At 45.9% G+C, this 25161-nt stretch overlaps 1 protein-coding gene across 4 annotated transcripts in view; it reads right to left on the bottom strand.

The window, feature by feature from the left end:
• Window positions 1–10722: 10722 nt before the first annotated feature.
• Window positions 10723–25161, bottom strand: part of GATA5 (GATA binding protein 5) — a 59121-nt gene continuing 44682 nt past the window's right edge. For all 4 annotated transcript variants that reach the window (XM_044454967.1, XM_044454966.1, XM_044454968.1 and 1 more), the window contains 4 exons: window positions 17956–18081; window positions 17106–17193; window positions 13661–13773; window positions 10723–11327 (listed from right to left, as the gene is read on the bottom strand). In XM_044454967.1, the coding sequence (XP_044310902.1) occupies window positions 11169–11327; window positions 13661–13773; window positions 17106–17193; window positions 17956–18081 (486 nt within the window). In that variant the 3' untranslated portion in view covers window positions 10723–11168. The remainder of the gene's footprint in view (window positions 11328–13660; window positions 13774–17105; window positions 17194–17955; window positions 18082–25161) is intronic.

Below are 25161 nucleotides of genomic sequence, written 5' to 3'. Positions count from 1 at the left end.
CCATCTCTGAGCCTTGTGATTAAAAACTGACACACTGAAATAAATGAGCTATTAATATTTCATGCCCCAAAGTGGCTAAATCCTTTCTAATCACATTTTAATCCCAGGCAATGATAAGGCATTTGAAAGGGAAGATAAAACTGCTGCAGCTCACACCCTGCAGATGTTGGGAACAGAACTTTGAGGGACCTCACTGTGGTGGTGACCATGAAGGAATGAAGAAGGTCCCCAGGCTGATTGCTTCAGCCTGGGAAGAGGGCTGATCTTGCCCACCAAGCTGTTGCTGTGCCTGGGATCCCACCATCATCCCCTCCTTGGGCACCTTCACTGAGGAACTTTCCTAGTACTGAGTCTATCTTCCTTCAGGGAGTGGAATGATTTCTGAGGAACAGCACATGCTTTGGATAAAGAAGTTCTCAACCCAGTCTCGGACCTCCCCAGTTAATAGATTGGAAAGATCATGTTGGAAAGTTGTTGCTTATCCAAGAAGGAGTCAAAGAGCAGTCAACCAAAGAAGGCAAAAGGGGCAGCAATTTGCATGTGCTGATTAGAAATCATGAATATATATCCCACCCTAGTAGGGAAGGCTGTGATCAGCTGGCCTGGCCTTGGACCTCCTGATGCTGATTGTTGACCAGTCTCACTTCTTGCTCTCTCTTTTTAAGGTTCCTTGTAGTTTAAACTCAGGCAGTCTCTGTGCCATGGGTGTCTTCTGTCAGCTTGGCTGGTGGCTCAGCTATGCTCCTGTCTGGGCAGGGAGAGCCTGGTCTCAGCAGTCTATGCTCCAGCAAGCTCTAAATTAGATTCCTGCAGTGCACTCTACATGGGGTTGCCCTGGGAGACTGTTCAGGCACTGCAGCTGGGGCAAAATGCACCATCCACATGCAAACAAGGACTAGAAGGTCCGAATTGTGGCCTGCTTGGTTTAGCTGCCTATATGCTTCCAAGCTCAAGTCTAGGTGCTAGTTTTAACCTACAGAGCTTTACATGCTTAGTGCTTGATGATGCACCGCTCCCAGCTGTAATCTACCCAGACATCATGATCAATATTTGAGGCCATCTTCAAAGTGCCACTTCCAGGGGAGGCTCCAAGGGTAGCAACAGGAGGAAGCACCATCTCAGTGGCAGCTCCAGTCCAAATAGTGGGCTGCCTTCTGTTAAATGGGACCACTCCAAATACTGACCTAGATGGCTCAACGGTTTGGCACAATAGAAAGTAACGCCCTATGTTGCGATCTCAGCAACTGGGAATCAGACTGCATCACCTGGCCAGGAGGGTATGCCCAAGGAATGGGGTGTGTTTTGTCTGAGTTGCAGGACTAATCAATTCTGGAAACAAGCAGCCAGATGTGTTGTCCCATCAGCAGGAAGATGTTCAGTGCCTTGTGACCACAGCTGAATTGCAGGGTGTAGCTGAATGCCACCTAATCTGGAATGATTTAATGCATTTCAAATGCTTTCTGACAGCCCCCAAACAAACGGACAGTCTTCTCAGTAGGTTCCCATGTAAGCTGTCAGGTGAAAAGAAACACTATCATTTATTTTTAAATGTCTTGAAGTATTAACAACAGCCTACCAGGGAAATTCTCCTCTTATGTTTGTGATTTGAGAATTATTCATCAAAAGAGCAGAAATGACAGGGGTAACTATGGTCATTTTATTCACAGTGCACATCTGAAGAATCGGGATTCCTGCAGAGGGAGCAATAACGAGATTGGCATTGAATAATGAAGGTGCACCGAGACTGGAGGAGCAGTTTGGGAAGACTCTTGGGAGCCTCATTCGAAGAGCAGGTGAGATGATAGGTGTGCAGTAAGACCAAGAACAAATGCAGTTCCTACCAGTGTGGACACTGGCCGAAGTATATAAAACATGGCTCAACTATAAGCAAGTCTACTAAGCAATGAGCGCCAGTGCAACAGCTTTCAGGCTGGCAACACACAGTGCAATCCTGGCAGGGGATTTATGATTTAACTGTCACTGAAGGCCCTGTTATTTCCAACCAGTCATTGGAGATTTATTTATTTATTCATTTATTTGAAACATTCCTGTGCTGCCCCCATCGCAACAAAGCCTCAGGGCGGCTCAGCAGATAACAGCAGAAGAGGCTCACGGGCCAAAGGGAGACTCTGGAGGTTGTATCTGACCTGCAGGCTCAAGGTTCCCCATATCAGAGCCAAGCCGTATGTTGGATGATGTCATTCGTCAGGCGGGGATCCTGCCCTCTGATATCATTCAGCCTAGGGTGGTGGATCTGGCTTGCCACCCCAGTTCAGTTCCTCACCCCTGGGTTAAAGTAGAGTTATTATTTCTAAACGTTCACCTATGCCTCTAGGGTAGCACTTCATTCCCCAGCCTGATGCTGTCCAGATGTGCGGGAGCAGGGCAGTTGCTGCCCAGGACATCCAGAGGAACACAAAGGTTTGGGGAAAGCTGTATCGGCATCTTAAAACACCATGCAAATCTGTGTCCTCCTTTGTCTTCTCCCTGTCTCTTCTGGTCACTCTACCATTAAGCAGCCTTTTCTCCTGCATGGAGAAAGGCTACGCGACTCACAGGGGTTCCTCATATCTTTCCCCCTATGGGTGAAAAAGCAGTTTGCAGAAGGCAAATCGGAGCTGAAAATGAGGCAAGGTGAACAGGTGAAGCAGCCTAGGCCAACCTGTCCGGCTTCCACACAGGTGCACTTGCTCCTGTGTGGAAACAGGCTGTCTTGGGTTAACCCCCCCCCCCATAGTTATCCACAGCTTTGAGCTCAAATGCAGGTGACTTGGGAAGAACCTCCAGAGGAGGGCAGAGAAGAACACAGGAAACATCTTGATGAGGTAGAATAAAAGAAAAGGAGTGAGGAAAAGCCCCGTGATGAAGAATGTGTTGCTCAGTGGAGCAGCAAATGCTTCCTCTCTGTAGCTTAGTTGCTGGCCTGCTCGACCCCAGTCAAAGGATTGGGGTTGTTTGAATGGATCAGGCAAGCTGCAAGGAGGACCAGAGCCCAAAGATGGCTGCTTGTGAATGGCCACCCCCTACCCCTCCAAAACAGGACATGCATCTCCAAAAAGGAGGACAAGGATTTTCAGAAATGTAGCATATGCTTAGTTATATATAGATACAAATTTGGACATGAAGATTTAAATTTTAATAGGCTTATAGTATGGGAAGCTGAGACCAAGACAACCTGCATGCTTTGCTTAGCTGATGGGCAATGTCAAGGCTCAGTTCTTCCTCCTGGGTTTTAAAAATCAATTAATTTATTTATCCGTTTTTCAATTTGTATGCCGCCCACTAATCCAAATGGATTCTGTAGGTGGCTTAATGCTGGACTTGGATTGCAAAGCCCTTTAATAGAATAGAAGGCCATCCCACCGACGGATTGATTTTAAGAAAGGTCTTGGACTGCGCAGAAATGGATAGATTGACTTTATCGTTGAAGGAGAAAGAGGATACTGACTTCTATTGAACTTGGGATCTTTTTTATAATTGGCTGGAGAAACGGGACTTGGTGTAAATTTAGAGAAGTTTTCAAGTTATTATAAACTGATTTAAATATGACTATAGAATGTTAAAAAATATGTAGTAGGGGGCTGACCCAGTAAATCTGATGTATGCAATGACTGATGTTTTTAGTATTGGTTTAAACATTTTAATAAAAAAATTTCAAAAAAAATTCAAATATTCCTTCAGCAGCCCTTCAGACAGAGGCCAGCCTCTATACAAGTGCTTGCATGGCCACTCTGTCAGCACACCTTTGCATGGAGAAGGTATCGGCCTTGAGCACTGCCGTCACTAAACACTAAAGCATTCCGGGCGGCTGGTGACGGGAAACTTATGGAACGCAGAAGGGCCAAACTGAGCTGCCACGCGTGATGCTCTGCACCGCTGTCCAAGCCAAACCCTGAGTCTGGTTCAGTAATACTAACAGCAACTCCTTAAAGCAAGATTAGGAAGGCAGCTCTTGGAGATGCAAAAGAGGCTGTAAGGCACTGGCTTGATGGACTGAGGGCTGCAGACAGTGTAAGATTGCCTCTTATAGGGGTCTTAAAGTTTAACAGCTGGCCCATTTTTTCAGCACTCATGGGGATGTTCATCCAAAGGAAACCTAGCTCTGTACCGACAGAGATAGAATCATCCTGTATTTATTGTGATCAGGCATAAAGGCTTGGAAATGCTTAAACTGGACACCTGGGACAAATCTACCACGAACGTCTTGTGTTTAAACCTGTTTAATGCGTGAGAGATAATCCAAGAGCAAGCTTGTGTTTTTGTACAGAGCTTGTTCCTTTCAGTGTGCTATACCGGGAAAAAATTTTTTTGGTGGATTGTGCCCCTGCCCTTAATTAAATTAAGGGGCGTGGATTACTCCGAAGGTGCAAAGGTACCTGGTGGAACTGAAGTCACAACTTTCATTTTTCCCTACAGGGAACTTTTAAAAAGTCTTCTGGGTTAGTGCAGGATTTATTGCACCATTAATGTGATCATAAACAAGAACAACCTGTGTTGATATAAATGTGAGTGCTTCATTACTTTACTTGCTGACTTAGTAAAAATTCAGAGGCATCAGTTTAAGGGGCAGGATGAATGGAGCACTGCAGTTATGTTGTAAAACCATCTGGGCAGGTGGCCTTTGGACAGCCACAATGGATAGCCCGAGGGCAGCTGTGCGACATCAGCAGAGGCAATAGCCACGGTGTACGCAACAACGGGGGCACACTCGTGAAAGAGCATAGGAGGCTGACATGCGCTGGGGTCTTGTCCTTACGGAGAAGTGGCAGCAGTGCGTTGCTAGGCCCCGAAGTTGTGCATAAGCAACAAAGAGCTGCACGGGAGAGGCAGAAAATATCAGTCTGACTAGGTAAATAGATCTTCACGTGATCAAGGTGCTCTTGGTCTGTAGATGGAAGGAGAAGAAGTCACACGTTGGGAAGCTCCCTCATAAGAACTTCCCACACTCAGAAGACTCAGCATCAGGGAGGAGGGCGTTCTCACTGGCTTGAGGGTTAGACGATCAGGAAGCTCTGTTTGCATCCAGTTCTCAAATTGTATCACCATCTTGCTTTCAATAGAATAGGGACTTCTATATGTGCACTGATGTGACTTAAGCTGAAACTGGGTTTTAAAAGGAGGGCAATGTTGCTTTATGGATCTTCACTGATTCTGTCACATAGCCAAATCTGATTAGCTGCATGACATTATCCCATTCTGGTTGCGGTTATGCATTTATTATTAATTTATTAATTATATCCCACTTTTCTCCCATTGTGTAACTCAAGATAGGCATGAAAAAGGGACAGGTACATTTTTCAGAAAATCCGTTTTCATACATACCATCTGCAGAAATTTAGTGCAGCTCTTCTCTTAATGCTGGCATAAACTCAAATAGCTCCTAAGTAGTGTATCCAATTTGTCCTACTTCAAAGAGGACAAATTGTCCTACTTCAGTTTTCTTTTTGAAGGCAGTTCTCTCCTTATTTGCTCGTTTCCTTTCATTTAGAGAATCCTGGACCATATGATTAGAAATACTTAATGGCATGGTGAAGTGCACATACTAGCAGCCTTGAATTGAAGTGTCTCAAGATGGTAACAAATTTATAGTTCAATTTAATGCATGCTTACTCGGAAGCAAGTCCCACTTGGCTCAATGAAAGTGTGCCTAGAGCAGTCCCAGCCTCCTGATTCATGTTTCTAGTTGCAGTGAAATGTGAGGGTGATCTGGCTGCCCCCCTACTGACAGCCCGGGATTATTTGGCTGATCTGGCTGGCTAGGGGGGGGGTCCCTTTCCTCCCCCAGTGAGTCATGTGCATCCCCCCCCCTCGCAAAAAAAAGCGATGTGCTCAGTGGAAGAGGCCGATGGAGTTACAGTGGACTGTAGTTTTCTCTTTCCTTTGCACCTTCACAGAAATCAAAATAAAGTTTAAGAACGCCCTATTTCCACCCCAGATGTGTATCTCTATGCAACACCAAAGAGAGACTGGCTTAGTTGGGAATGGGTTGTTTGTGCTCCATCTATGGAAACAAGAAAATGTCTATTCGTCCACATCCCAAAAGGATTCACAGACATTCCAAGAAACAGGAAAGGGACTGAAGACGATTCTGCAACACTCACTCCAGGTATGCACAAAGGTCGCAAGGCCAAATGTTTCCTGACAGCACCTTGGGGTGAGGATAGGCTGCACATAACTCAGGTGTGAAGAACGGAGTCTTGTCCCAAGTCCTCTTCCAGCCCGTTTAACAGCAGTTCAAACTCACAGAGCAACTGTTTCATTTCTTCCCATGTTGTCATCTTTTGCTGAGCTGCAAGCTTATGAGCTGCATTTACCAGCAGTCCATAAATAACCTTGCTGGAGCCATTGGTGTCGGGCTCTTGGCGAAGGTTTTGGGTCCCTGCGCTTGCTTTAGAGAATGACTCATGGCAACAGGGGGTCAACGCACCATGTTAAGTACTTGGTGGTGTGGCTTTTGTCTGTGGATGTCATTCTGCTGCAGAAACAACATGATCACTGGATTCCAATAGCTCTCCTAGCATTACACACGTGACATTACCTATTATTCCTTTTATTTACTTAAAGTATCTGAATCCTGTTCCCCAGCTCAAAAGGCTCCTGCAGTCTTTCAAAGAAGACAGCCTTTGTCTGCAGGCTTATAATCTTAAGTAACACGACACACAAGGAAAACGGGATATGGAGGAAAAAGGAAAACGTCGTCATCTTCCAGCAGGACTGGGCACTGGCCCTCCTTCCCACCCCCTCCACCCCTTTTTCTTGTGTTTGCTAGATTGTTCCCTGAAGCACCCACATACCCGCCCCTCGCCCCCTTGCGCCATCATATTCGCCACATCTTCAGCTGACGTCTTGCCCCTTTCCTTCTGCACGCTGCTTAACTATAACCCATCAAGTATGAAGGGGGAAAAATTAGGGGCAAAAATGCAAAGAACTTCTAAGCATACAGGAGAAAGGATGTGTTGGGGGGGGTGGGGGGAGCAGCAGGACAAAAAATCCAAGGAAGGGAAGGGCCTCCAAGAGGAAGCACCTCCTTCACCCCTCTGGTGCTCCTCTCTCCTCCTGGAAAAGTAGAGGGCTCCTCACACTCACGGGATCCGCTCTCCACTGCTTCTCTCTTTACCTGCTTCCATTGTCAGTATTTGGAAGCACTGCCTGGGTGCTTTTACTTCTGTTATCAGCACCACATCTTGTGTCGTCTTCTTCAAGGCCCTTGCACATGTTGACCCCAGAACAGAGGATGGGGAAATGTGGCCCTCCAGATATTTCGAATGCTTTTTAAAAAAATATTTTAATAGCTAACTGCCATGAGGCCTTTGTTTTGTTTTGTTTTTGCTGTATTTTATTGTTGTTTTTAATGTGTTGTTGGTTTTTATTATGTTTTATTGTGCTTTTATCTTGTGGTTGTGAGCCACCCAGAGGTGCTATGGCACAATCGGGCGGCATGCAATGTTTTAAATAAATAAATATTCATAGAATCATAGAACAGTAGAGTTGAAAGGGGCCAAGAAGGCCGTCAGGTCAAAGTCCCTGCTGTTACAGGACACCACGTTACACCATCCCACTCAGAGGGCTGTCCAGTTTCCTTTTGAATGTCTCTAGTGTGAGAGCCCACCACCTCTCCAGGCAGCTGGTTCCACTGCCTTATTGCTCTGACAGTGAGTGCACTCCAAGTTCCATCAGCCTCAGCCAACAGGTTCAATAGTCAGGGATGATGGGACTTGCAGTGCCAGTGTGGTCTAGTGGTGAGTGTGTGGGACTGGGACTCTGGAGATCTGGATTCTAGTCTCCACTCAGCTATGACTCTCACGGGGTGACTTTAGGCCAGTCACTTACTCTCTGCCAAACCTACCTCACAGGGTTGTTGTTACAGGGATAAAATGAAGCTGAGGAGAACATCATAAGCTGCCTTGGGTTTCTTTGTGAGCGGAAGCAAGGTGGAGTATACATTTAATGCAAAATTAATAACAACCCCACCTCTGCCTGCCACCCGCTCTTCATATTGCCCTGTTCCACTCTCCGAGTAAAACGGCCAGTCCTTTCCATCACACACTTGACGGTACTCCCTGCAGCAAGCAGATCCGCTGTGTAAAGTGTTGGCAGGTTGCTTCTGTGTTACCAGACCAGACAAACTGGCCAGTTTCTTCTCTCATTCTCCCCATGTCTGCCTGGGTGTAGCGGGCTTAAATCCCAACGGCATGATTCACCAGGTCTCTACAGTTCAGAACCCTCATCCGTCTCCTCTCTGTAACAGTACCGTGGGACACGCTGAGCATCTTACATTACAAAACAAACCACATATTTCTCTTTGACAAGCAAAACAACTACGGCAGGAAGCCCTGTGCCAGTTGGGTTTCCATAGAGCAAGCTATTTCTTGACAACTTCCAGTTTATAAATAACTTGTGCTACGTTGGAGCAAAGGGATTCAAGAATGGGTCATAATGAATTCATGACACTCCACCACTTTTCTTCCCAAGCTCTTCCTTTTTTTGGATAGGGTTTCAATAATTGTTCAGAAAAAGCAACAGAAAAGGCCCCTCTTTATGTTGTTTCCTGCCTCCTTTCAATAACCTTGGTGCTCCCTGCTTACAGATACTGGCAAGGAAACTGGAGGTCAGTCGCTATGAACACCCTTCACCCTACACTTGCAGAAAGCTTGGAGATGCTCGTGTTTACTTGAATTCAGGGACATCAGTCCAGGTTTGTTTGGTTGAGGGATGGTGCCTGCATGTAAGGGTAAAATTGCAGAAAAAGGATAATAGAATTTGAGGAGTTGGAAGGGACTTTGGAAGCTCTCTGCTCTTTGCTCAGGGCGAGAGTCTTGGAAGGACACCAAACCAGCTGGCCTTCCACTCACTGCTGAAATACCTGCAGTGAAGGTTAGCCACCACCTCCGGAGGCCATCTGTGGCACAGATCTTGCCATTCAGAGGTTTTTCCTAATGCAGTATCCACCATCTGGTTCTAGTCTTGCCCTCTGGAGCAATAGAAAAGAAGTCCAGATGCTGAAGACCACTGTCATGTCTCACAGTAAAATTCACATTCCCAGAATTCTTCGTAGGACTTGCTTTCCAGATTATGCAGAGTCATGAGATGCAGCTGATTACAGAATAGCAGGCACAGGATCGAGTGGAACTGTTCTCACGAACTGGACAGTATGACTCCATTTATGCAGGTTCAGAATGCACTTATTCCATCTCAGTTGAGGCACAGCCATTTCTGGGAATTCTTACTGGACCCCTCTCCCCAGGGAAATTCACCATCTTATTGGCATTGGATAAACATTCCCTTTCCCATAGACAATTTGAATATGTTTACCCACAGCATTTCTTTTATGTAGACCAAATCAGCTATAACCATTTCATTTGGGCTTGAGAGTAGATACACGATGTCTGATCTGTTTTGGGGCCTGGCATATGGAGCGGGAGCTTTCCCCCTCCTGCCCCCTATGGGTAGCACTGTTTCTCAAGCAAGTAGGTGTACCCCACCTCTGGATTAGGCCCACCGTGTGCAGAAAGGGTTAAACCCCTTTGCTATTGTTGTGTGCCATTGGCTCTGACATTCATTTCTATACTGCCCAAGAGCCCAAGGGTCTTAGAGTGACCTTATGGTGACCCTATGAAGGAATGCCCTCCAGAATAGCCTTGCTTGGCTCTTCTAAATTCAGGGCTGTTTACGGAATTAATTCATCTCATACTTGTTTTTCCTTCTTCTGCCTTTGACTTTCTCTATCGTGGTTGTCCTCTCCAATGAGTCTTGCCTTCTCATGATGTGCCCAAAGCACGACAACATCAGTTCTCTTTTTGGCTTGTAGGGAAAGTTCAGGTTTGATCTGGCCAGAACCCACTCAGACCCTGCCCCTGCCCCCGCTACTAGGATCCTGATTCAGATTGGGTCCACACCCCATTCTAGTGTAAACACACACTTTCTCTCATACACAGTTCCTAGTTATGACTTGATTGTTTGGCCCTCACGTTGGCTTTCAGCCTTGCTTATTGCAATTACTCCTGTTATGCTTCTGTGCAGGATCCAATCAATGCGACCTTGGTCAAAGTGGAGGACTGATTCAGCATCCCCAAGTGTAGAGAGAACATGGAAATGAAGACTTAAATGGAAGAAAGGGATGCACTCGAGTGGAGGGCCCAAACTTCTCAGCTTCTGCCCTTGAGAAACAAGGGCGCTCCTTTTAGTTTGGAGTCCATCTTTCAATAGATTGAATGCTTGGCTCAATTTCCTCCCACTCCCAAGGGTGTGGTGGAGTTGATATTAAAAGAGAAGGCAAGCCTACCTCCTCTTTTATGATTTTTGAGGGAGGTATTCCGGGGTCAAGGAATTCACTGGTATTCCCCTATGACTCACTGCTGTTCCAGCCACCCATTTTAAAATTGCTCAGAATGCCCTGAAACAATGTTATGTGACCACAAGGGGCATTTGGCTAAAAAAAAAAATGTGACTTTCCCTGGTAGTACTGTGAAATGTTGAGAGACTTTCAACAGCAGAGTGAAGCGATGTGATGGAATCTGAGTGTGTGACTTGTTTCTAAAAGGTGATAAATTAGGCACTCCAGAAGAGAAAGCAGTATTAAGAGGATTGCTGTTAATATTAAGCCGTCGGTGTTTTAAAATAGGATTTCCTCCCCCACCTTCTCTGCTCCTTGCCCTGCCACTGCCAATAAACCTCAGCAAAGCAACGCTGTTTACATTTTAATAAAATTAAGTGACTTGGTGCTACATTCTATCATAGTCTTTATTGGAAAGTGGAACAAAATTGCACACAGAGGAGTCATAAAAAGGGGCAGGGGAGAATCACTGTGAGCAAAACATAGATTGTGCGAATCATTTCTTTAGGATGGATCACAGAAAAGGCCTCCCCCTGGGAGAAGAGGTCCAGGTTCCTCTTCCTCTCGATTGGTGTGGCTAAGAGTAAAAAGCTTTAAGAGATCCTTAACTACCAGAAGGGTCGGACGCCTCAAGCACAATCGGTGTTCAAACACCGAGGCCTCTGCAGAAAAAGAAATCGGTCTTTGCAACCTACAACAGTTGTTGATTACAGGAAGATTCTCTGATCCAGAGTGGCCATGCAGGAAGGTCCTTTGCATCTGCGAGCCACTAATGTCATAAGAAGAAAAGGTTGTTCTCTGCAGCACATCTTACTTTACAAGGAAGACTGGTTTCCTAGGCCAGTGCCAGGGCGCACCACGAATCCTGGCGAAGGGGAACGCTTAGTCCCGACTGCTGTGGTGTCATGGTGCCTGGAGAGAAATTGTAATCCTCTGGTTCATACTTGAACTGGGGGTGGCTATCAGTCAGTGTATCTTCAGACTGGCTTGGACCCTGCAGAGATGTACAGGAAGGAAATGAATACATTTGTCACCATCAAAGGGCATGGGTTGATTAATTGTGTGACGATGGGGGACTCATGGTTTGGGGACTTGCCAACTAGACAGTTTAAAGTGGACTGAGTCAGGGTTCTCCCCTCTCAGACCTCTATTTTTGAAGTTGGCTGGAATTTGCTTTTTTTTTTTTTAAGCCAGAGGAATTTGCATACAGTTGGGCTGTAATGGTGGCTGGACTTTACTCCAGTGGTGCAAATTGTAGCCAATCTGTATGCAGGTTTTACTGGCTCTGACAAAACAAGGCACACATCGTGTCCTGCTCTAAAAGTGAAGACCTCATGCTAACCTGTGTTGGCGCCAGTGCTTGGTTAGATGGACCATCATTTGGGAAATCAAGCTAAGCCCATCAACCAGATTTTGGCCTGCCAGCTAGATTCCTCACACATTGTAAAACCCATGTAGGAAACTGGCTACTTCAAATCAACCCCCTGCCCCTGCAGTCCAAGCGGCAGTCCTACATCCGGTTCTTACTGCAACCCCTTGTGCTAATGGCTTGGTAATCCATTTTGAGGTTTCCCTGGATCTCTCTGCTTGACCATTCAGCAATCAACAATCTTGACCAATTTCAACAGGTTGGCAAGCTCTTGTGTACAGTTTGGGTAAGAATGCCCATCTCATACAGACAACAGAGAAGGGCAGGGCTGCAGAGAGATGCCCGGGGGAAAAAAGGTAAACTTGGGGTCTTCCTCCTGCATTTCTCACATGCCTAAGCTGATAATATTAGCATAAGGCATGGAACACTCAAAGAAGCAGGATGTATTTTATTACAAGAATAATGTCTCTAATACTTAAACATGTGTCATGGTAGAATGATTTTTTCCATGGTCAGCTTATTCATGAAATTGTTAAGATGCTTACTTGAAGCATGGTTTCTGCTGAGAGCACAAAAAGTAATCCACTGTCCCAGTGTAGCTCTTGCATAACTTTTTAACAGGTTCCAGTTACTAAAGGTACACTGGCCTAATGCAATCAGCATATGGAGATGACTCGGCCAGCTGCGAAAGAGCCAGCTTGGCAAGAATAATTTATCCCAGGCCTTTGGCATAAAATTGGCTTGAGGCCATCAGGGTGCAGGTTTTGCCATGGCTGTCCCACAATCCAGAGAGTTTGTAAGCATTTTAATAAACAAGCTGAAGCGTTACATGAGTTAGATCCACAGTCCAGGTCTGTTGGATATTTGCCATGCAGTAGAAAATACCCAGCAGGTCTGAACGGTGGATTTAATGTGTGAAGAGCTTCTGCCTTTCTGTGGACATTTGAATGCACAGGACGAGAGCTGGTCTGGGTGAAACAAATGGAAACAGGGATCAGCTGTATGGTGGGAAAGATCCTTGTGCTGGGTGTTATGGTGAGGAGATACTTTTCCCCCATTCAGGGCTGCTTCTGCTGTAAAGGACAACTTCATCTCAGCCAGTATGGTGGACACACATCTCGCTTTGCAGAGGATGGGAGGAAAAGGACTGCCCAGTCCACAGCTAATGTAAGGATAAAGAACCACCAGAAGGAAGAGCTGGGCCTTGCAGGAGACCATCAAAACCAATTGGGGAGCATACTGGGCAAGGTATGGACCGTCTCCTTCCACATGTGCCTGCCTGCCTCTTAAGATGGGTTGGAGGCCCTTCTCCAGGAGCCCTCCCTTAAAGGAGATTAGGAGGAGGGTCTTCCTTCAGTGGCACCCCGACTGTGCAATATACTCCCCAGAGAGGTTTCCCTGGTGCCATCACGTTATTCTTTTTGGCACCGGGCTAAACCCTTTTTATTTTCCCAATATTTTAAGGTTTGCTATTTTAATATGGCTTTTATTGTCAGAAATTGATCAGGATGCTGTATATATATTCTTTTGTCTTACTGTCCTGAGACTTCAGTAAGGGATGGTCTAAAAAAGTCTTAAATAATTAAATAAAGTACATACATCAACTGGTCACAGTTCTATCTTTAAATCAATCATCATTTCTAATTAGCACATGGAGAGTTGATGCAAATCTGCACCATCTTTTGTCTTCTTTTTTGGCAATGCATTTCCTTCCTTTCATGAAACGTGACTATACTGCCATCTGAGGAACCATTCAAGCTCATCAGAAAAGAATAGACTGCAGGGCGATTCCAACTATCTTTGATTTTACAGCAGAACTATTGTTTTAAGTTGTCTTGAGCATTTTGGCTGCCTATACTGCAGTTGACTTTGGCAAAATGTAAACTGAATAGTGGAATAAAAATTAAATTAAGGAAAAATACATGCCATGGAATTCTGTAGTTCCTGTGATAGTTTACCTGGGAAGCTGACACTATGGATTGCCCTGGATATTGTGATGTTACCACGGGTTCAGTTTTTAAAGTGACTGTGCTTGCTGAGGAAGGGGAGTTGGTGGTTGAAGTCGTGGAACCTGAAGGAGAGAGGAAATTGTACATCAGTGAAAGGCCAGGGCAGATCACATCACCAATACCTTTTGTAGCATTTGTAGAATCAGAATAGTAGGGTTGGAAGCGGCCAGGAAGGCCACTGAGCCCAACCCCCTGCTCAGTGAAGACCCCAGCCTCAAGCATCCTTAACAGATGGCTGTCCTGCTGCATCTTGAATGCCTCCAGTGTGGGAGAGCCCACCACCTTCCTAGGTCATCACTTCCACTACTGTATTGCTCTAATGGTCAGGACGTTTTTGCCGATGCTCAGCCAGAATCTGGCGTCATGTAACTTGAACCCATTTTTCTATGTCCTGCATTCTGGGAAGACTGAGGAGAGGTCCTAGCCCATTTCTGAATGAATGACAGCCTTTCCAGAACATGCAGAATGGTATCCTCTCTCCACTCAGTTTTCTCTTCTTCAGGCTGAACATGTCCATTTATTTTAATCTCTCTTCTTAAGGCGTTGCTTCCAGTCCAATGTAGCATTTGTGTGTGTTTTTGTTTTATTTTTTGTAGCCGCCTCACAGGGCTGACTTGTGATCTATGATCATTCCAAGATGCTTCTCACTTGTAGTATTGCGAGCCAAGTATTTCCCTTGGCTCAAGTTACACGTATTTATTGCAAAAATGTATTTGGTTTCTTTCTCCTTGGTGCAGAACTTGGCCTTTGTCCCTGTTGAATTTCATTCTGTGCTTTTCAGCCCAGCGCTCCAACCTATCAAGATCACCTTGGATCCTGTTTCTGTCTTCTGGGGTATTAGCTATCCCACCCAGTTTTGTGTCATCTGCAAATCCGATCAGCATCCCCCACACCTCCTCGTCCAAAGCATCAGTTACGATGTTGAGGAGCACTGGGCCCAGGACTGAACCCTGCAGAACCCCGCTTCTCCCCAAATGGAGAAGGTGCCATTGATAAGCATGCTCTGAATCTGATTCTGGAGCCAACTGTGGATTCTCCTAAATTCCCACCCAGCCCACTTTCAGCTAGTTTGCTGATCAGAACATTATGGGGCACTTTGTCAAAAGCTCTTGCATTCCCACAGTCCACCAGGGAGGCTCCCTGATCATAATGGCTTATTCACGTTTCCTTCTTGTGGGCAAATTCAGCCTTCCAAGTGCTGATTCTTACATAGCCCAAGCAGCAGCATGCATGTGTCAGAGAGCCATCGGGAGCCCCAGGGAATCACCATGTTTTGCAGAAGTATAAAAAACTTTAGGGAAAACCCTAAGGAGCCCCCTTTTAGGCTTTGTCCTAAACGCAGGATTTTTCCCTTTTGTGAGCATGCTCAGTGATACCTTTTGAGCATGCTCGGTGGTGACAGACCAACTGGGGAGAGTGAAAGCCCACAAAAAGCAGGTGGGGAGGGAATGGATGGAACATCCTGTAGGAGGGCCAGGTCGGTTGGCACTTCAAAAGAGCACAAGAAGAGCCTCACTGGATCAGACCAGGTCCACCTAGTCCAGCATTCTGCTCATGCAGTGGCCAACCAGCTGCCCACAGGATCCCACAATGAGCAAAACAGCCTCCTCTGGCCCATGTTCCCCAGCAATTGGTATACACAGGCACACTGCATCTGATGCTTGGGGTACCATACAGCCATCAGGACCAGTAGCCTTTGAATGCTTTCTCCTCCATGAATTTGCCCAATGCTCTTTTTTGTTGTTGTTGTTAGTTGCGAAGTCGTGTCCGACCCATCGCGACCCCATGGACAACATTCCTCCAGGCCTTCCTATCCTCCACCATCTCCCGGAGTCCACTCAAGCTCACACCAACTGCCTCAGTGACTCCATCCAGCCACCTCATCCTCTGCTGTCCCCTTCTCCTTTTGCCCTCAATTGTTCCCAGCATTAGGCTCTTCTCCAGGGAGTCCTTCCTTCTCTTTAGGTGGCCAAAGTATTTGAGTTTCATCTTCAGGATCTGGCCTTCTAAAGAGCAGTCAGTGTTGATCTCCTCTAGGACTGACCGGTTTGATCGCCTTGCGCTCCAAGGGACTCACAGGAGTCTCCTCCAGCACCACAATTCAAAGGCCTCTATCCCTCAGCACTCAGCCTTCCTTATAGTCCAGCTTTCACAGCCATACATTGCAACTGGGAAAGCCATAGCCTTGACTATATGCACTTTTGTTGGCAGGGTGAAGTCTCTGCTTTTTAGTATGCTATCTAGATTTGCCATCGCTTTCCTCCCCAGGAGCAAGCATCTTTTAATTTCTTGGCTGCAGTCCCCATCTGCGGTGATCTTGGACCCCAGGAAAATAAAATCTGTCACTACCTCCATTTCTTCCCCATCTATTTGCCAGGAAGTGAGAGGACCGGATACCATGATCTTAGTTTTCTTAATGTTGAGTTTCAAAATGCTCTTTTTAAAGCCATCTAAATTGGGGGCTGCCACTCCATCCTCTGGCAGTGTATTCCAAAGTTTAACTAAATGTTTAAAAAGTCCTTTTTCTCTGTCTTGAATCACCCACCAATCAGCTTCGTGGGATGACCATTTTGGGTTCTAGGTTTTATGGAAGAGGGAGAAAGAAGTTTCCCTTTCCACTTTCTCCTCACCATGCATAGTTTAGAACACCATTATATGGCTCCCTTTATTCCTCTTTTTTTCTAAGCCAAACTGTTGGAACTGCTCCTCACAGGGGACTTGTTCCAACTCCTTCATCATCTGAGTCGTCCTCTCTGCTCCTTTTCTAAATACATGCTGTAGCATGCTGTGTATTTAATCATTTATATACCACTTTTTGGTCGAGTTCTCCAAGGCAGGTTACAAAGTATCACAAAACAACTGAACAGAATTCTCTTCCAAGGTCTCCTGAAAGTCTCCATGGAAGCTGATGGCAGAACTTCTCACTCATTGCAAGTACCGCTTGTCTTTGCCCCTGAGCTTTGTTGGCATCATTTCACCATCCCGTCAAATCACCTTTACTTTTGATTTCTTTCTGGGGCCATTTTTGTCATCACTCAGGGTCAAGCCAGGAGATCAGCAGAACTATGAGAAACCGTTCTTGCTGGAATGCCCCAACTCAGACTGGGAATGGGTAGTGTTTTCGGAATAGGTGGAGTTGATGCTGATAGAACTCTATTATCTTGGCTCAGCTGGAGATCAGAGGAAGAGAGGAGGAGGAACTGAGCAAGAGAACCCTGCCTCCACAAATGTTAGCCTTCCTGTATTGTCTTGTCTGTGTAGAAATTTAGCAGGAATCTCTTTGGAGCATAGCCCTGTCCAATGATATTTTGTAAAGTAGCATGAGCACTGCTAACATCATAACAATGGTAATAATAATAATAATAATAATAATAATAATAATAATAGGAGCTACCTGTTGAGGATTTGCCTTTGCTGATATTTTTAGGTTTCCTCTTCCTCGTCTGGATGCTCTCCTTTTTCATTGCCAGAGGTCTTGGTACCTTGACGTTCAGAAGGGCAAGATGACAGTTTAGACCTGCTTTTCTATATGATATGCACACACACATTTCCTTTTTTGGTTACTGTATTTATGCAATACCCAAGTTGTCCTTGTCCTTCACAGGAGTTATTTTTCTCATTAGCAGTCCTTGGCTCGTAAATGTGAGAGGAGCGATATCGGGAAGACTCCTGAGCAAATTATAACTATACATAAATTCTTTGCATTTTAGTGGGTTCAGAAGAATTGCCATAGGCACGGAATGTTTCTAGGCTGATGCAGACTTCCCTAACATGGTAACCTTCAGAAGGATTTGATCACAACTGCCATCATCCCAGTGCCATTAACACAGGCATGTTGGCTGGGGATGCTAGGAGTTGTACTCCAAATCATCTTGGGGGTGTCGAGTTGAGGATGCCAGATGAGAAGTCAGTCCAATCGAGCTCAATGGGATTTCCATCCATAAGAGCTGAGGACAGGAACTTTGGTCCTCCTGCTCCCTGTTGAGTCTGACCACCAGTCCCAAAATCCTGATATTGCCAACAGTAACTGACCAGGGCTCCCCAGGGATTCTGGCAGGGGTTTTTCATTCCTATCTGGACATCCCAGAGACTGATCTTGAGAACTTCTGCACAAGGAGCTGGCACTCCATGACTGAGCTATACCTCCTTAAGCTGCTCCTACCATGTCTTGGATCCCCCAGTCCTTCACCCCTGCAGAATATGAAGGACAAGCCTTCGCTAGGGTGTACAGCTCAGCAACTTACCCCGTGGAGCTTCATGTACAATCCACATGCGTTGCAGACGGGCTCCCCTTCCACGTTCCGCCTCCAGAGTGTGGTGTTGGTTGTGTGGCAGTTGGTGCAGCAGAGGCCAGCACGGCGAGATGAGGACTGAAAAACAAGGAAAACACATTGGCTTAATGCACAGGCAAAGTCTTGCAGGGCACAGGAGAGATTTATTATATTTGCGTCACATGGGAGATGAAATCCAAGAGTAGGGGGGGAATTCTATGAGGCTGCTTGTAACTTTTGAACTGGGAAGGTTTCGGGTGTCCAGTCAAGCCTGGGAGCAGTAGAGGTGAGGATTGCTCCTGTGCTCTCCTCACCTCAAAACATTTAGATGACTGATTTCAGCATGTTTTTAAGTCTACAGGGAAATCCACACATATTAGCATGCATTTTCCTCCAAATGTATGATTTCCTGTGTTTTCCAGCTATTTTTGCTATGATTTCCAGCTATTTTTGCTAGCAATGTCCCCTAATATAATGCAAACTCTGCACATTATTTTCACTAATATATACACATCTCTTATGCATCTTTCTCTTGCACACAGGTTTAGATCGGAGAACTGCAGTGCAAAATTCAGCGCAGTGCAAACACCAATAAGCATGACTGAGTTTGTAAATTTCTGAGTGAAGTGTGAATTAGGTAGATTGACATAACGGTGCCAGCTGAATGAATGTCACATCATGTGCTACATAGAGAGTACTTTTTAAAATATCTATGGCATGTTTGGTTTGGCTGAGGAAGGAGGACTCTAACGTGTGGAACCCCCAAACGGTAGTTTGATGTGTTATAGTCCTGCAGCAAATACATTATGTGCATTGGCCAAAAGTGTGTTCCACCAACTTTGAGGTGCTTCAGCAACGCTTCTCAGCCTCAAAGGAAGAAACTATCAGCTCATGACAATCACCATCCAGCTGCCTAGAAAATTATGTACATGATGAAGTTCATCTCTGTTTACTTTTCTATTAAAAACTTGGGACCACAAATGATGAACGAAAGGATGCCCATCACTGCAAAGAGTGTTGTTGGGTTCAGCTTTTCAGGAAGAGGCTGGGAAAGCTGCGAAGATGCTTGAATGTTCCAGTTGCAAAGGCCGTCGTTAAAAGAGCATGCTTGCAGTCACTTTCTAGGCTTCTCTTCTGTGACATGGGTCATGGTCCCTTGCAAAAGATCTGCGCTTGAACCTTGAGGCTTCTTAAGATCAACAGATCTGTTTTGGCTAAAGCTTTTGTGGATGCGTGCCCACTTCAGTTGCTTGAAGTGTTATACTTATCAGGCTGATCATATCCACATATCCACTGCAGATGGAAACATGGCAAGATAAAGCCCTTTCTTCAAGCCAGCACCCTCTGGACACTGTGGATTTTAAGCCCCCCTGCTCCTCCCAGTCTGCATGGTCAAAGGCCATGGATGACAGAGCTAAAGTCCAACATCTGGAGAACCACAGAATACCCACTCGTGGTCTGTGGACACAGATCTTGTTCTGGGTGTGAGAGGTCTTAAGTGCCAGACAAGCCACTGAACTTGGGCGAGAGGAGTCAGTCTTTTTGGAAACGAGGCTTTGACATCTCTGGGGGGAGCTGGGAGAAGCTCCTAAGACCCTGGAGAACTGCTGCCCACCTGTGTAGACTGCATGGTGCTACACCAGGGAGAGACAATGTGGAGCCTGCAGACACCTGGCCACTTAAACAAAAATAGCAAAAAGCTTTGAGCCGGTGCTCATAAGTGTGGGTTACAGGACTGTTTAGTGTGTGGTCCTGTGTATTTTTAGACAGAACCCCCCCAAAAGTTGTAGGCCTTTTTCCTGCTTGAATATACAGAGGATTGTGCCATGTGTGTGTGCGTGTCTGTGTGCGCGTCAGTGTCAGACCCTGCCTCTGCTTTTATTGTGAGCCGCCCCGAGGCTTCGGCAAATGGGGCGGCATAGAAGCCTTCTAAACAAACAAACAAACAAACAAACAAATAAATAAACTTAGTCTTGTGGACCGGTTACTTTTCCTTCACGACCAACCACAGCTCCTCCAGCAGTTTTTTTGTGGTGGTGCCCTCAACAGTTTCTCAGCTTGGTGAACTCATCTGATCACCCCAAAAAGGTTGCCCCTGCGGAGCCAGATGGGCCAACAGCTGGACTCGGTGCCACGCCATATAATGCAGCTCCCATACAAGTTCCATGAAACTTCCTAGTCTCTTTGGGGTTGCTACAAGTTCAGTATGGAACAGATAAGGGATTCTGGGAACAGTTCGAGTGCTCTTTCTAAAATGCTTTATGATCATGGATTTCTTTCCCTGTAAGAAAGGAATCTAGCAGACCTGCACATTTGAGAGAAGCAGACTATGAAAATATATATGATTTTTATGACAAATAGTGAATATGGAGTCAGTAGGGTCAATGCTCATCCTTTGACAGGTCAAATTCAGTAGCACCAGCAAAAATGGCCAATGACCCAGATTTATAATTTATGGATAAAAGAAAACAATGAGATCATGATGAGTACTGTGATTACTAAGACTTCAAGATAATGATGGGAAATATGGCTATCATTGGCTGTAGAGCCTTCTCTTCAAGCAGTATCTCTGGGATCTCATCCCAGTCGCTTAAAACAGACCAGTGTACTGGTCTGGATCCCAGAGGGTGGTCCAAAGATGCATTTGGGAGGACCCCACTTTGCCTAAGGCATGGGGTCCACCCAGACCAGCAGATGACTTGCTGAAGGTTGTGGTTGCCAGCCTCTGCAGACCTGGGGCCCTCTTTGAACTCAGTGATGCAATTTTCTTTCAGCAATATATTTGCATGGATGCTGGTAACTCATCATAGTCACACTGTGACCCAGTAGTGCCATTTACGCAGCTTTTCGTTGCCTCCCATCCCTGGGTGGTGGATCTCTACACTCTTGCCCGTTTCCCCATAGCTTGTACTCTTCATTTTCTCCCCCAGTTATCTTAATACAGGGAGCTCTTAATATGCAGCTGCTAGCCGTGAGGAAAGGAAACTCTGCATCGGATTTGCACGTGCAAGAGCATGTGTGAATGCACATACAGCTGCATGTACCTGCCTCCTGCCTGCGACCTTCAGACCAGCATCGAGTATGGTCCTTAGGGCCAAATGGTTGTGCATCCCAGCTGGCCAGCGGAAGGCCTAGGGCCTAAGGCCGCCCACATGGCACAAGCTAAACTTGAATGAGAGAGACTTTCTGGCATGGGGTTTGATGCAGCCATGCTCTGGCAGACTTGACGCAGCATGCAAGCTCCTTCCAGTCCAAGGGCCGGATTCCATTTCAGAGCAGCTGCCAGGAGTGGCATTCCTGGGACAGGCGAAGCTGAAGCCCAAAGGGCCAGGGCCAAGCCCCCTCCCAATACCAGCATATTTTAAATTAACCCAGTAACTAAGCCTTAGGAGAAGCATTTCAGCCCTGTAAGGCAGGGGTAAAGCTGCATAAAATACAAGAAACTGAACAATCAGGGCTTGGGGCAAAAGAGGTTGTGGCTTTCTGAAGAAGGCCTGGACTGGGACCCACAGAAGGCTAGATTTGGCCCCAGCATCTGAGGTTGTCCAGCCCTGCTTTAAAGGAAAAGTGCTATGCTGCCAGAGAAAAATTACATTTTCCATTCATCCTCCCCAGGTTTTGGCACTGGTGTCAAAAAGAAAGAGATATAGGGGGGTTTTGGATGTAGAGAAGGGAGGGAAGCGCAGAGTGCTGCAAATATTCCAAATGTTCTCTTAAGAGAAAGCAAATCCCTCCTCTTTCCTATTCCACACAGCTTTTGTGGAGTTTTGACCTTGGCTCGGAAGTTGTTGACTTCAATATTGCACCCCACTGTGATTGTTTATACAAAACTGGACCGGGCCCTGAACAGAAACCCCGCCACACACCACCCTCTGCAGCCAACTGCAGCTGATAAGCTTTCGGAGTGGTGGACTTTGAAAAGTATTTATTCAAAACATGCTGGAAAGTTTCACAGGACGGCTCAAATGCAAGCCCAGAGAAATGTTCCAAGGTGAAGATAATTTCAGCCTCCCTTGGGCTGGAGCCACACATGTGATGCTCAGTTGCGCAATCCTTTCCTGCAATGGTTTGTTGAAATAAAAGGGAACAAAAGCAAAGGAAAATCTGGGCTTGCTCTTCTTTGAAAGAAAACATTAGAGCAGCTTGCAACATAAAATAATTGGATTACTACAATAAAACCATGATTATAAATAAGAAAAAAGAAACCACACAGAAGAGTGTGTCCCTCCATCATACAACTGGGAAAAAATCAAAGCAAAGAAGCTTGCAGTGCAGAGAGAAGGAAGGGGGTGGGGAGAGATAAAGGGTTTCCTTGACCCCTTTCCCTTCTTGCCATTTATCTGCTTCAACCTGTGTTCCCATCTGTCCGGGAAGAAAAAGAGAAATCTTTCCTTGTGTATGATCACAGCTGCTTTGTGCATTTAAGCCTACATTTTGTCCAGAACCATAGAAAAGACAAGTAGGCCCATCTTAACTGGGAATGGGATACAGGTCTCCCTTCTCTTGCTTGATTCCTCAGAGACTTTTGTTCCCAGCCCTGCTGGGTTAGAAGAAAAGTACTGGAGAGGAAGGACTAAAGGAGAGAACTCTGGACGCTACCTGCTCATACTTTTGTGAACAGTCCCTGCCCAATACTCTCCTTCTTCCTACCCAGTTCAGACCGTGTCCAAGTTTGCATGAGAGATGTTGGAGGAATCTGCAACAGATTCAAGAGACTCTGGAGCAGAGAGGCTTCTGGACTGTTTAAAAGAAAAACGGGCGGAAGGGATTTGGGCAAATGCCTGCTTGCTTAATGCATACTTGAGGAAGCGGGCTCAGAATGTTGCACATCCGTTAAAAAAATCTGATTCCATGATGCCGGACAATCCATGAAACATAGCATGGATTTAACAAAACCCGTGCATCCCAAGCTTGTGTACAAACACAAAATTGCCACTACCAAGGCAGGTTTGCCTCGTAGCAAAGCCATGTATCCAGGGCTTGGGTAGTTTCGGTTTTTAATCCAACAACAAAGCCAGAAAGAGTTCATGGGAATACGTGTGGCGTCCCAAGGACAAGTCAACACTTTTGCCGCCAAAGGTGCATGATCTATTCTCCAAACAACCAATGGAGGAAAAATCCTATACTTGAGTAATAGTAGAAGGGACAGACACACACTATAAATTTAATGAAGCGTGAAGTTCTTAAATTCAGACATGGACAAATAACCTCCTATCCTGGGATATCAGAGTTCAGCAGGCTGATTTTGGGATAGAGGTGCTTTTGGAAAGCCTGACTTTCTGCCACAAAAACTGAAGCTGAAGCCCCAGAGTTGAATCCTGAAAAACAGCCGCAATGATCTCTCTGTTTGTACTGGGGGCACAGATGAGAAAAACATTCTCAAGATTTAAAAGGGAACAAAAAGGCAGTGGCATAAATGACCATTTTACAATGCTTATGAGAAGATATGGAGCTATAAATATAGCTAAAATAGCAGAAGTATCACCGACAGAGTTCAGACTAAGGAACTGAAGCTTTTGCCATGGACATTTAGTAAATACAACCAATGGTCACAAAGCTCCCCTTGCTAATGGAAATAAGCCACAACATGTCTTGAACTAGTGGCTGCAAGACAGCGCCAAAAAGGCATTTGTGGCCTTCCAGATATTGAGGAATTGATACTTCCACCATCCCTTGCCATTGACCAGGCCTGCTGGAGTTGATGGGAATTGCAGTCCCTTCTTTGATCTGGACTTCTGCTTCCATAATTCCCATGTTGGCTGGAATGTGGGCAGTTATGGTCTCCAACATCCAGGCTGGAAATGGCTGACTTGGACGGCTTCAGAGGTTTCTGTGTCTGCATGCAAACTTTACTCTGCCTGACCATCTTTCTGTTGCTTACTGGCTATAGGAAGCCTTTGAACAAATGTTAGTTCGTTCACTACAGTAGAAGAAAGTGCATAGGTTTTATGGGGCCTGGGATACCTGAAATTAACACCCTAGCTGTGATATCACAGGGGAAGGAATGGGGCTAAATACAGGTCAGAAAAAACCCTACTCTTGTTTTGTCCCTGAACTCTCTCTCTCTCTCTCTCTCTCTCTCTCTCTCTCTCTCTCTCTCTCTCAGAAGAAGCCCCGAAACAGGGTTCTCCAAACTTTTGGGGTCAGCACATGGGGAATTCTGAGAAAGTATCATGGGTGCTCTCACAAAATGGCTACCTTAAGGAGGATTGACCAGTAAAAAAATAGCTATCATAGTTGGTCACAAAATATTTGTGCTTCTGAAAGTTACATGTGGGTACATTGGTGCCCATGTCCCAGGTTCAAGAGCGCTTGCACACTGCTTTGGCTCAAGGAACCTGGGCTGGACAAGGAGGCTCTAGAGCTCTCTTGCACTCCAGAAACAATTCCCAGCATGGCCAGTGGCCAGGAATGCTGGGAGTCAACCTCCAAAGCACTGGTGTCTAAGAAAGATTTCTATAGGATTCCAGTTTGCCAGGAGATGACCACCCTAAAGCTCTAGAACTTTTCTATTTGTAGAAAGCCTAAAACCAGTTCAGGTTCTGGGACCAACCACATGCTTCCAGGAGTCCCACAAGCAGAACTGGCCTCTGTCTGTCGTCCACCACACCCCTCACGCAACTGCTATTTAGAGACATTATCTGAACATGGAGTTTCCATTTAACTTATGAGACACAGAACAAGGAAAGAGAGCGCCTGTGTGGCTCAGTGCCGGACTGGGATTCAGGAGATCTAACTTCTAGACCCCTCTCAGCCCATAAAGCTCACTGGGTGACTTTGGGCCAGTCCCTGACTCTCCTGCCTCGCAGGATTGCTATGAAGATCAAATGGAGAGGAGGAATATGTAAGCCGCTTTGGGTTCCTTGCAGGAAAACAGGTGGCAAATAAATAAGTAAATGAGACAAGCACTCCATGAATATCAACCTGCAGGCTTTACCCTCAAAGCATTCTGCAATCTGAAGCACAGCATGCCCCAACGAGAGGGCAAGTGTGAGCGCAAGGTGCAGGATTCAGACCTGGGGGCCAAGCCTGGCAGGCCCGGGGGCTCAGTCCAGCCCTCTGAGTTTCCCTACTCTTGGGTGACCCCTCTCCCTGCTCACCAATCGTTTGATGGTTTTCCAGCTTCTGTGCAGTTTTTCCACATTCCAAAAGATTCACATGCCTCTCCTGTGGCTTGCT

The sequence above is a fragment of the Varanus komodoensis genome, unplaced genomic scaffold (genome assembly GCF_004798865.1).
Source record: "Varanus komodoensis strain SLA01 unplaced genomic scaffold, ASM479886v1 scaffold8, whole genome shotgun sequence".
In the NCBI taxonomy this organism is placed as follows: Eukaryota; Metazoa; Chordata; class Lepidosauria; order Squamata; family Varanidae; genus Varanus; species Varanus komodoensis.
This window is presented reverse-complemented; position numbering and strand designations above follow the sequence as displayed.